Below are 13,013 nucleotides of genomic sequence, written 5' to 3' on the forward strand. Positions count from 1 at the left end.
ATTTAAAAATAAATCTAAACATTTTCTTCATATTACCAATGCTGTGAAATATTCTTAAACAGTTGGAAGTTTGAAGATGTATTTGTGTTCACTTCTATTCAATCAACTTATGTCATCTAAGTGTATTTAAAAAATATTTTTTGTTGAAGATGGACACACTATCTGTATTTATTTATTTTTATATGATGCTGAGGATTGAACCTAGTACCTCACATATGCAAGTGTATTTTGGATATACTATTTCTCAGGGGAACTGGGGATATTTTGTAATATTAACCATGTATAATGAAAGGTATGTTTTATCTTCTCTCTTGTTTAAAAGAGGTTTAAAGCTAATTATACTTAGATTACACCAGTTACCTAGGTAGAAAGAACAAACCAAACTATACCAGTTACCTACATATCATCTTTAAAGAAAAAAAAATCACCAGGCACGATGGCAAGGGCCTGTAATCCCAGATACTCAGAAGGCTGAGGCAGAAGAATCACAAGCCTGGGCAATTTATTGAGACCCTCTTGTCAAATTAAAAAAAAAAAAAAAAAAAAAAAAAAAAGTTAAATCCCTAGTACTGCAAGAGGGAAAAAAGCTACATAAAATCAAAAAATTATATAATTCATTTATTCTCCAGGTCATTTAAAATATGGTAAAAATTCTAATCTCCAAATTAAATTTTTGAAAGATGAAGTAAAAGCTAGAAACAAGATGAAAATTCAGGGAAAGTACAGGCGAGACAGCTCTTGAAATTGCCTGCCAAAATGGGTATTTGTGGATTTTCTCCACAAGACCATGAGATGCTACCCCCAGAGCAATTCCTACATCTCTTCTCAAGACACATAAGGATGTCCTTTTATTGCTTCAGTAATCAATTCTTCCTTGACCTTAGATTCCTTGGACTCTATATTGACTGTGTACATACTACTCCCAAATCTCAACAATGAAGCATAAATTTCCAAATGTTCCTATTTTAAAATTACTATTATTCTATCAAAGGCAGATAATTGAGATTTGTAGGTCTAACGAATGAATTCATATCACCACCATGGATGCCCTGACAACAGTACTCAAATGAAATTAACTAGAATTGGTTTTGGTTACTTTATTTGGATAAACAGATAAATATCCATCTACACAGCTAATCACTGTTAGGTGATAACCTGAATTCATATGACTCAAATGTTATTTTATGCTTTACCTCTTCTCCTGTTTGTTTCCTGTTTCATTCTTGGAATGTCTGATTGATTGGACATTTGCAGAGGTTCCTTTTAGCATTCCTTAGTATGTACATTATAACAAAAACTCATTTCCGTTTACTTGCTAAAGTAATGCTTTGCCTTGCATATCCCATCAAATGTGTTGAATTAGTTATAAGGTAACTGGCATGAGCGACTTTGAATTGACAAGAAATTAGAAAACAAAAACAAAAAAATAGTAAAATTGTCTTGAAAAACTAAAGAAGCTGAAAACTTCACATATACTTAAAAATTTTCCTATCAGAGATGAATTTTTTTTTTGGATACTATACTGGCAAAAATAGTGACAAACAGATCTGACTATCCACTTTTAGAGTTTCCAAAAACAAGCATAATCCTAATAAGGTTTTAAAAAATGTGTTGACAGGGCTAGAGTTATAGCTCAGTGATAGATCACTTGCTTACCATAAGCAAGGCCCTGAGTTCAATCCATAGCACTCCAAAAAAAAAAAAAAGTATAAATGGTAAGGAAAATCAAGGACAGTACTGATAAAATATATGACATGAAAAATTTAGAATTATTCACACAAATGACTGGGAGCTAGAAGCTTCTAATTTCTTGCTGACAGAGAAAGAGATACTAGTTAAGCCTTAAGTTACTGCAGATCATAGAACCAATCCTTACCTTCCCTAATGATTAAAGTTTAAGCTGACTTAAGTCATTACTAGGCTACGGACATCCGAAACTTTTCCATTTTCACTAAACACAAGTTATACAAGTTCCCCCCCCCACCACCACCAACCTTTTGTTTTCTTTCAAAGCAGTGCTTGGCTTAGGGTGGCAGATATTTTTGCTTATTTGGTTTTTTTTGTTTTGTTTTGTTTTTTTTTAAAGCGCCTACACTACAAATGCTGTGATCCTCTCACAATTTTTTTTTTTTTTTTTTAGTGGCTACTTTTGGATTCTTGGTTTTTAATACAATCACAAATCATACCCACTTTAATTTCTCTAATTAAATACACCCACATTCTTAGAATTTTTTTATAAAGTCATATACCAGATTGTTGCTCTCAATCAACATTATACTGTGTTTTACATCTAATTCTTCATTTAAAGAAATTACCCCTAGTTTTAAAAGTTTATCCTGTCAAACATTTCACAGATGAGAATTGCTCATATGTGGTAATTACTTTATAAATAATTATATATCTTGTTAGAATTGTTGTTTAAATTTTTGATTGGAAGAGGCAGCTTCAGTCCTGGCAGAGCAGCAAACCAAATGTTGAAGAATAAGAACCATAAAATGTCAGCCTTAAGGCAACAGTCCAAAGATTTAGCATTTAGTAAATTGTTACCCTAGAAACTAGAACTCAGAATCTGTCATCTCTCCCTGAATAATGCCCCATCTTCAATAAAGTTCAAAATCATGGTTTTCATCAATAAATTTCTTGGGTCACTACTGCTGCCTAAAACCTTTTGATGAGGAGGAGTTACTCATGCAACTAACTATTCAGATAAAGATTATGGTCAGGTTTTAAAACGTCAAAATGGGGGGGGGGCTGGGGTTGTGGCTCAGTGGTAGAGTACTTGCTTATTAGCACATGTGATGCACTGGACTAAATCCTCAGCACCACATAAAACTAAATTAAGGTATTGTGTCCACGTATGTATAAAGATTAAAATGGAATTCATTCAATATGGGAGGTATATTACACAGATTTTAGACCAGATAAGTAATTTTGTCACCCTGGAGATTAAGCCTATAGTTATCAAAGGATTTTTTTTTTTTTTGGTGGTGGGGGGGAGGGTTATTTGGGATTGAACTCAGTGACACTCAACTACTGAGCCACTCCCCAGCTCTATTTTGTATTTTATTTAGACAGGATCCGAGTTGCTTAGGTCTTGCTTTTTGCTGAGGCTGGCTTTGAACTCGTGATCCTTCCGGGCCGCTGGGATTACAGGTGCTACCGTGTCCAGCCTCAAAGGATTTTTGTCTTGCCTTTACAGGCTTTTTCCATTTTTAAGAACTGACACTATATTATTAAAGTTATTCATCTTTTCTAAGATGAAGTCCTGGGTTCAATCCTAAGTACTAAAAAAAATGCAAAATGCAGATGAATAGAAATTACTTCTACATAGCTCAAGGAATGCATTTTATAAAACTGATTTTACTGTATTTTTCCAAAAGGGCCAAGAAGTGCCCTAGATGGCTTAACTCCATCATACTGTAATCAAACATATCCTTAAATGACACTGGAAATAAAACCAGAAAATCCAGATATTCATTAAACTATATCTTTCTAACCTATATCTTTAATTTCAGGTAAGAAGAAGGAATCCACATTCTTGAATTAGAAAATGAATCTAGAAATACACAAACTATCCTATGCTGTAATCTTTCAAAGTACCTAATATGACTAGGAATGCATTGTGTCCAGGGTTACTGTGTAACAAGGCAACACTGTCAAAGGCAAAACCAATATGATTGCTTTTTATATTGTATTTCTTCTAGATTAAAAGAAAACATAAACCAAACATAAAATAAAATGGCAACTGTTTAAATAAGCAAAAGGCGTCTATTTCTCAGTGCTACAACAAAATCTGGAAAAGCAATGTGGAATACAGGGTCATTTAATTACCCCCTCAAAGCTAGAAAATGTTTCTCTATTTCAACTTGGCTTGAAAATGTATTATTTGCAAGACTTTTAAAACATTCTGTCCAGTTTTACCTCAAATTCAGTCAATTTCAACTAATGGCATTCTAATTACTACACCTCAAAGTTTGGCACCTATACACTTAATCAAATGCTTAATTCAAATGTGTGTGCTTAGTGGACCAAATAGCCAAGGGTGAACTACTTACATCTTGGAGTATAGTCAAGTATTCTGTTCTCCATCTTAAACTCCAACTACAAAGGAAAGCAGTTAGCTATCTAGTTCCCGTATGTAAACCCCTACTTTCAGAGCTGACACTGACTTACATTTCATTAAAAAGGTATGCTCTTAAAAAAAAAAAATGTGATTTGGGGCTGGAGTTGTGGCTCAGCAGTAGGGCCCACGCCTAGCCTAGCATGTGCAAGGCACAGAGTTCGATCATCAGCACCACATAATAATAAAGAAAGGAAGAAAGGAAAAAAGGAGGGAAGGAGGAAAGGAAGGAGGGAGGGAGGGAAGAAAGGAAGGAAGAAAGGAAGGAAGAAAGGAAGGAACTGTGTCCAACTACAACTAAAAGAAATTCTTTTAAGTGAGATTCTAGTTTGTTGGTAAGTGGATCAACTGAGGATGAGACACACGGTAGAAGTGTTACTTGGGAAACTGAAAAATTCTAAAATTTTATGAGACACACAAACCTAAACCAAACTGTTGACAATAATTACCTCTAAGAACCAATGTGGGGAGATGGGTAAAGAGAGATCTAAAAAGGACTTTTGCTTCTTACTTTATATTAAAGGCACACACAAAGAAGTTTTAATTTTGGGTAGCATGAAGTCCAATGTTACAAAAGTTAACTACTCAGAGCTGTATAAAAATGTGTAAAAAATCTGCTAAAGTTGATGCCTAAGTTTTATTTTATTTGGGGGGCAAGGGGACCACAGGCTCAAAGTAATAAACTTCAAATGAGTTGTTAGCAGATAACTTTCCAGTTTCCTGATTCACAAGATTAGGAGATAACCCAATTCTGGTTAAAATTATCTATGATGCCAATGAGATCCACCTAATTGACCACATTCCTTCTGGGAAGGCTTCATGCAAAGTAAGAAGCTATTAAAAGGAAAAAAACATGACAAAACAAAAACATATCCCAAGAGACACGGAAGAAAAGGAGAAAGCAGGTATTTACTGAACCAAGAGCTTCTGGACATGTTGGTAAAAGTTGCAAAACATATATATAATAAGACACAAAATTAAAACCCACAAGACTATGTATTTCTATAAGGAAACATGTATGTATATAAATGTTTAGTGAAAAGGTGATTGAGGAGCATATACAAGAGAGCAATAGTTATCATTTGGAAGGGGGCATAAAGGGACATGTTGACAACATCTCTTTTTAATTTTTTCCTAGAATGTATTCTTACATAATAAATACCAAAAAAAAAGAACTCTTATATTTCTAGGAAGTACTACATATGATGGTTTCCCTAAACTGCCAAAGATAACAAACAGTGTAGCAAATACAATTGTGGTCTTTCTTCAACATTATTGTACTTTAATTCTTGTTATCCTTCATCTTTTTTCATCATGTTTCATTTAAGTAAATTATTTGCTTTTTCTTAAGCACTTGATAATGAGTAGATATTTGATAGGAAATATCAAAATCAAGAGTAAGAACTGGTATATTGGGAATTAAGGCCATTTAAGAAGGCAACCCCCATCTCTTGACTTGTAGTTTTCATGAGATGCATATGTGTAAGCCTTCTAAAGAGGACAAGATGCTTTAAGAATAAAAGTTTTACTGAGTACAGCAAGTAACATTAACTTGCCATATTTACTAAAGAGAAAATGTTGCAGTAAAAAGAGTTACACTCAAAAAGCATAAAAGCTTTTCAGAAAAGAGATGAGACATAAATCTTGGATAGTATAAGCAGCACTAAGAAGTGTACCAAATTAATGTGCTATTGTTTAGAAGAGAAGTATTTCTGCTTCAAATTGGAAACTTAAAAGAATTTCTAATTTGTTCTATTATATTCTATTTAGTGTTATATATAACACTAAAACACAATTAGGAAAATTTTGCTCAAAATTGTAATTAATTTGTTTTCTTGAAGAGAGAAAGGCCAAAGTCAAGACATATTATGGTATGAATTTTCATCCACAGTACCAAATATACTACTGTCACAGGTGATTAAAAATAACAGAACAGCAAGTGAAATCAATGCCTATGATGAAATCAAGTATATGTAATTCAACAACTCCTGCTTTTTATTAAAATCTAGGTGATGCATTTTGTAATTTAAAAAAGAGTACTTAAGGATCTACTCAGTCCTTTATCTTTAGTTGCTCCTGTTGGCCACTACTGTCTACACCCTCTACCAAAATATCCCAACATAATAAAAGATCACAAATATGTATTCCTTGTCACACTTTATCTACAAAGAAAACCATGAAAAGTTCAAATAATGAACAGAAGATAAAATCTGAATGTTAAAAGCACAGAACAAACTACCTCTAGAGGTAATTTATATTATGGGCAAATTATATTATATGGAGGTAATAGAGACGAGCAATGATCTAGATTCCCAATAGCACTTATATTACAGAAAATTGCAAATTATATGTTAAAAGAAACACAGTATCATAATCTACCTTTTAAAAATCCTTCAAATATTTGGCACAATGACTCTCTTGCATTATTTAGAAACTATTTGAGAAAAGCAATGTATTTTTCAAAGTGATTTTTAAAATGTCAGGTTGTAGAGTTTAATATCTACTTGATTTCCATTCCATTCTTCACTACCTTCTTTTCCCATTTCCTCAATTTTACTTTCTATTACTAGAAACCTAAAGATGAAAATATCATTCTTTAATTAATGCCAAAGAAAAAGAACCCCATTAATAACTTCTATTAATAGGTAGTCTCAGGAGATACTCCAGACAAAACAAATTCAAACATTCATATTTCATACAATAACATAATGTTTTGTTCTTTTCAGGTTAATGTTATCCCAAATTGTTGCAATATACATTTTTAAAAATAACCTTCCCGTGTAATCAGAAAGCAAAACAAGAAGCAGAATACCCACCATCATTAGAGAAACAATAACTATATACTTTTAACATAATATTAAGCACTCGAGAATTTTTAATGACTATCCTAAAACCAATTTTTCAACTTATTAGTTCAAAATATATTTGTTCTACCTACCTATACTTTTTAACATACAACATCATAACTTGTGTTTTCTTCCTAATAGCACAATTATTAGGATAGGAACATAAAAGATACATAGAAATGAAGAAAGTATCAGAAAAACTTCCTAGCTTGGGGTTTATCCTCTCTTTTTCTTTCCTTTTATACATACTGCAGCTGACTGATCCAATTTCATCACTCCTTCACCTTATACCTACCTTAAAGACCTTTTGATATTCAAAGCAACAGAAATAACCTACTACCTATTGTTGCTATTAAATTAACCTGAATTACAAGTTTGGGGGGGGCGGGGAGGGGGAGACAGACACACACAGGAGGAGAGGGGTGGGCAAAATACTTGAGGTTAAGAAAAATACACAAAAATCATGGAAAGGTAAGGGAAAAAATATGGAAAATAGTTATGCCCTACCAATAATTTGGCAACTAGATAAATTTAATAATAAATTTAATTTAAATTCCCATTTATTATTCCAATCTGGAATTTAATAATAAAGAGGGTAAAAAATAGAAGTACAGTTGTCCAATTATCAGGTTTTAAAACTAACTTTTGGAATAAAGCTGAATTTCACCTCTAGTTTACAAAACACATTGCACTCCAATAAGAAAAGCTTATTTATCATCTTAAAAGTAGGAACAGCAAAACTTTCTTTACTCCCTCTAAAAGAGCCAAAAGGGCAAAAACATAACTTTCATGGGAGACTCAAGATTCCCACTGCCTCTTCCATCCCTGAATAAATACTGACTTCACAGGAAACCAAGAGATTATACAGAGCATAATCATCCCATAAAAGGAGACAATTTTAACTTATCTCCAACTCTTCCCACTCCCACCATCCTCAAACACATAACATAAGAGGTCAGTATGCTGAGTTTGGCAAGGACAATAAAGAATGTTAAGTGAGGGCTTAAAGAACATTTAATACTACGATAAAATTCTAACATCACAACATCAAGGTGTCAAGTCATTTCAACTTTTAACCCATTTGAAAAGGTTTAAGCTGTTAACTTAAAAATATGATAGTACTTCTTCAGTAACTATAACCCCATATATCCTCTTAATCGCTCATGCTAACAGCTTTATTGTATACTCTGCTTCTTATAAGTAAATCCAAGGACCATTCCATTTTAACTTAGACATAACATTTACTAGTTTTCCAAGCATGACAGAAATGGAAAAATATATATATATTAGAACAAGAACAATTCATGTTAATTTCTACAATCTGTGTTCCTTCTGTGAGCAGCACCTGATTCTATTAAAATTAACAAATTTAAGTTCAGTCCTATGCTAAAAGAAAGCAGTCTAATGAGGGACTAATTTACAAAGTATACAAGAATATAATTTTATAATAAATCTTTCCAGTGTCTGCTGTAACTGCATTACATGAAATGCTTCCCTCTACAGAAGCTCAGGATAGCTCTTATAAAATGAACAGAATGTTCTGTGTTCATCTCTGACAAGCAATGAACAAACAGACTTGCTCACAAGTGCTGCCTCAGGAGCATAAATACCACTAACATGCTATATGAATGAGTCTTCGTGAGTGGTTACAATCTGGGACCTCTTCCTCTTTTCTCATGCCAGTGAACCCAGCTTATATAAAGCCTAAGAAATCTAAAGTTGTTGCCTAAGTGAAACTCAGCATGCTCCACTCAAATTCTTCTAAGGTAACCATTGTAAAGCAAAAATCAGCAGAAGTCATCTCTTTTTATTAAAAAAACTAACAACATACTCTGATACACACACACACACACACGTACGCACACACACAAAAAAACTCTAAAACAAAACCAAAATCCAAACCAAAAGGCAAATGCTGCTGTTCAATCATCAGATGGACTTAGAAAGGCAAAAAATGTGACAACAGCAATAATTCAAGTAAAATATGTGTGAAAATTTAAACACGCCACTTTTAAGTTAAGACAAAAGTGAAAGGGAGTGATGATCTTTGTATCAGTCAAAAAGCTTAGGCATTATCACCAAATGTTAATTCACTTTACGGTCATCAATGAGACTACTGTAAATATTTTTGCACCTTGCGCTTGTAAAAGCAGATAAAATATTTAATATGTAATTTACAACGTATTTTACCAGCTCAGCATACAGGATGTGTATAGATTATATCAAAGTAGTAGACAGTTAGGGGCCTGTGCAAACCCTGCAAAAATAGTACTTCAGGTATCTGCTAATCAAAAACAAAAACAAAAACAGTTTGCTGTTTAGAAGTGATACAATTCAAACTACCACAAAATACAAAGGGCTGCAAAAATGTATATCATTCCAACAACATATATAAGTTATTAAATAAAGATCTGATTTAAAAGAATATAAATGAAGCCTTTAAGTAGGTCTTTTCTACATGCATATTATTCCTCATTAAAGAAAAAAATATGTAAAAAGGCCATTGGTAATTGCTTTGTTAACATTTGTAGAAAATGCCAATTCTCTGGTCACAAACTCCACTAAGTATAGCACTTAAGGTCTCTGCAGTGTTATAAATGTAATTTAAAATACTGTTAATTCTATAACTCCATTGGTAAAATAATGTGACTTGGAATATGGCAGTCTTCATGTTGAGGGCAATGATCCACAGTTTTGTTTTGTTTTTTAATTTCTTAGGCTTGAATGGTTATCCAGAAGAACAGCATCCTCCACCACTGCTCTGGGCTTGAGGCTCATCATCAATAATCTGTACACCTCGCCTTGCAGCTCCTGGTTGACTGGAGCCATTGCCTTTTGCCCTCTCATCCACCTGTGCCGTTTCTATCATCCCTAAAGATAGGGAGAGAGCAAAAATTATTAATTCTACAATCTTTGAGTTTCCTCTTTCTATAATTTCAGTATACCACTATGAGAGCTATTTCTGATTTTTAATCAACAAGGAAATTAAATATAATGAACACTTAGCTCACTATAATAGCTTTACACAAGTTTCAAGAACTAGTTTCAGTAGGGAGCATCAATATAACCAGTGGTATATTGGCCACAGTGACAGCAATAGAAAAAAAAACTTTTTTTTTTTGGCTTTGAGAAAATAACTATACAAGTATAATCCTAAAAATCTTCCAAACATACAATCTTTTAACACATCAGTGATATGTCAAAGTTCATGTTATTCCAAGTACAAGTGATATTTAGGGCGAAGGATTTATTCTTCAATAATTTAAGTGAATGATATTTGAATGAATAAGAGTTTAAGATGAAGGAGCTTACAAGAACAGTTGGAGGACTCACTGATAAAGATATACTAAGACAGTTTCTGCTTCATGAAAGAAGAAACAGATAAATGAAACAGAAAATAAAGTCCAAAAAAAGACCCCCACATACACAGTTACTTGATTTCTGACACATTTGCCAAGGCTATTCAATGACGAAAGAATAATATTTTCAAGAAATGGTACCAAAACCGAACAAGTATATGTAAAAAATAAACTTTAACCCGTACTTCAACACCATATGCAAAAATCAGGAAAAGTTACCTAAACACAATTACATAAAAGCAAAAAATCTAGGAAAAAAACATAGGATAAAAATCTTTGTAGGAGAAATATTCTGTGATTCTGGCTTAGATTTTCAAATAAGACCCAAAAAAATCATTAAAAAATTGATAAACTCAATCTCAATGAAATTTTAAAACTTTTAAGCCAGGCACAGTGATACACACCTGTAATCCAGCTACTTGAGAGGCTGAGGCAGGAACCTGGGCAACACAGTGAGATCCTGTCTCAGAATTTTAAAATAGAAGAGCAGGGGAGACTAGGGATACAGCTCAGTGGCAAAATGCCCCTGGGTTCAATCCCTAGTACCACACAAAACAAAATAAAAGCCTTTTGCTCTTAAGAGACAAAAATAAAATTCAAGACAGACTAGCAGAAAATATTTGCAAAATACATAATTGACAAAATGAGAGAAAAAAATAGGGAGTCCCTGAAATAAGATGAAGATTCTAACATTTGGGTTCAGAGACTGCTCATAAAGAATGGCTTCCAAATTAAGGTGTGTGGGATAATCCAATTAAGCAAAATAAGGAAAATTATGAAATCTATTTCTTATTTTTTTCAACCTTTCAAAATTTCTATCTTTAGGTACACTTTAAAATGTATAACATACATTAGGACTTACGTGTGTTTCATGATTTCTAAGTAAACATGGAGAATACTCAAAAAATTATGAAGGTGTGAGATTTATCATATTGGTAAGCCATTAGGATCTAGAACCTTTTACTACAAGTCTGGTGTGAGGAATAGCATCATCACCACTTGGGTGCCAGGGCAAATCTGCAACATCAAATTACATATTTTAACAAGATCCTCAACTGATTCATGTGAAGGATTTGCACATTTCAGTGTGCATCAGAATCATGGGGCAGGGGGTCATTATAATAAAGACTTTTGTTGCCATCTCCAGAGATTATGATTCTGTAGGGTTTGGGGCAGAGTCCAAGAATTTGCATTTCTAACACATTCTCAAGTGATGCTGCTGATAAGAATATCTCATTTAGATAATCACTATTCCAGAAAAATTATGAATGACTTCAGGGTTTCATAAAACTGAAATTTACTTCAAAGTTTATAAAGGTACGCATTTTGAGAGAGAGAGAGAGACAGACACAGTCAGTTTTGTCAAATTTCTCAAGAGTCTGAGGTCCATAAATTTAAGAAATACAATTTGCCAAAGTCATTTCAATCTCTTATTGCATAGACCAGGGTTTTCCTAAATATGATACGCATTCTACTGGCAATATAAGAAAATAACTTGCAGGTTACATATTTTTTAAAAATGTATTTCCCTTGCAGGTTACATATTTTTAAAAAACTTACTTTAAACAATTTTTATATGGAAAATTTCAACATAGGTAAAAGTAGAAAAAAATAGCATAATGAAATCTAATCACCTGATTTTGTCCATACCTAAAGATCTGTATCATTATTTTAAATCAAAGCCTAGAAACAATTTTATTCATGAATTATTTTGATATGCACCTCAAAGAACTTTTTAAAAGTTTAATTACACCACTATAATCACACTAAAAAACTGACAATTATATCTTAAATCACCAAGTATCCATCAAGTGTTATATATTCCTAATTGTTTCACAAATGTTTTTCACTAGTTTGTCAAATCAGAATCTAAATAAGGTTCACCCACTACAACAGAATGTTACAGCTCTTATAGGTGTTTTAATCTGCATAATACTTATGCATATATTTTTATGCATTTAGCACATACCATTCATATCATTCCATGTGTGCTAATTACTATTTAAACACAGCTAAAGTAAAATATTTAAAATTTTCTAAAAAATAAGTTAAATAAACAAACAGTAGTACAGGTAGATGCAACAAATCATCTATGTGAACATTAATGGAAATTATCAAAATATCACTTTAGAAACACTACCAATGCTTTAAAAAGAGCCATTTTTAGGCACACTAAATCTGAATATACCTACTTTTACAAAGGTCAAGAAAGAGTTCCTCAATTCCTTTGTTTTGTTTGGCTGAAGTATGATAATGTTTTGCTCCTACAGATTCTGCATACCTTAAAAAAAGAAAATAACATCAGCAATTGATGTAAAACATTAAAAAATTTTTACAGCAGCAAAACATAATAATGACTTATTAATTTACCCAAGTGTAGTAAAATTAAAATTAGTCGTTTAACTTCTCTGTACATGGAACCAAATTTTAAATAACACAAATAATAAGACTTAAAATTTTTATAGATTAATTTGAAACTCAAATTCTTAAGCTTTTGTGATTCACTGCCTATTTGAACATGGTAATTTGTAAACATAATTCTTTTATTTTTTAACGAAATCAAAATGGGAACTGAAAGCAGGATATTTTTAAATATTGTCAAAACTCTAGAAACTACCAACATAAACATGTTTCACTGAATTCAATAGTTTAAAACCTTAAGAGATTTGAGTAACATCTTAATGGTAA

General features: G+C 32.5%; 1 protein-coding gene across 1 annotated transcript in view; it reads right to left on the reverse strand.

Annotated features, from left to right (window-relative positions):
• Positions 1-6,260: 6,260 nt before the first annotated feature.
• The window catches only part of Rab21 (RAB21, member RAS oncogene family), a 32,427-nt gene continuing 25,674 nt past the window's right edge, over positions 6,261-13,013 (reverse strand). Inside the window, exons 6-7 of the mRNA XM_026386602.2 lie at positions 12,518-12,606; positions 6,261-9,837 (exon numbers count right to left, since the gene is read on the reverse strand). Coding sequence (XP_026242387.1) covers positions 9,695-9,837; positions 12,518-12,606 — 232 coding nt within the window. The 3' untranslated portion in view covers positions 6,261-9,694. The remainder of the gene's footprint in view (positions 9,838-12,517; positions 12,607-13,013) is intronic.

The sequence above is a fragment of the Urocitellus parryii genome, chromosome 5 (genome assembly GCF_045843805.1).
Source record: "Urocitellus parryii isolate mUroPar1 chromosome 5, mUroPar1.hap1, whole genome shotgun sequence".
Classification (NCBI taxonomy): domain Eukaryota; kingdom Metazoa; phylum Chordata; class Mammalia; order Rodentia; family Sciuridae; genus Urocitellus; species Urocitellus parryii.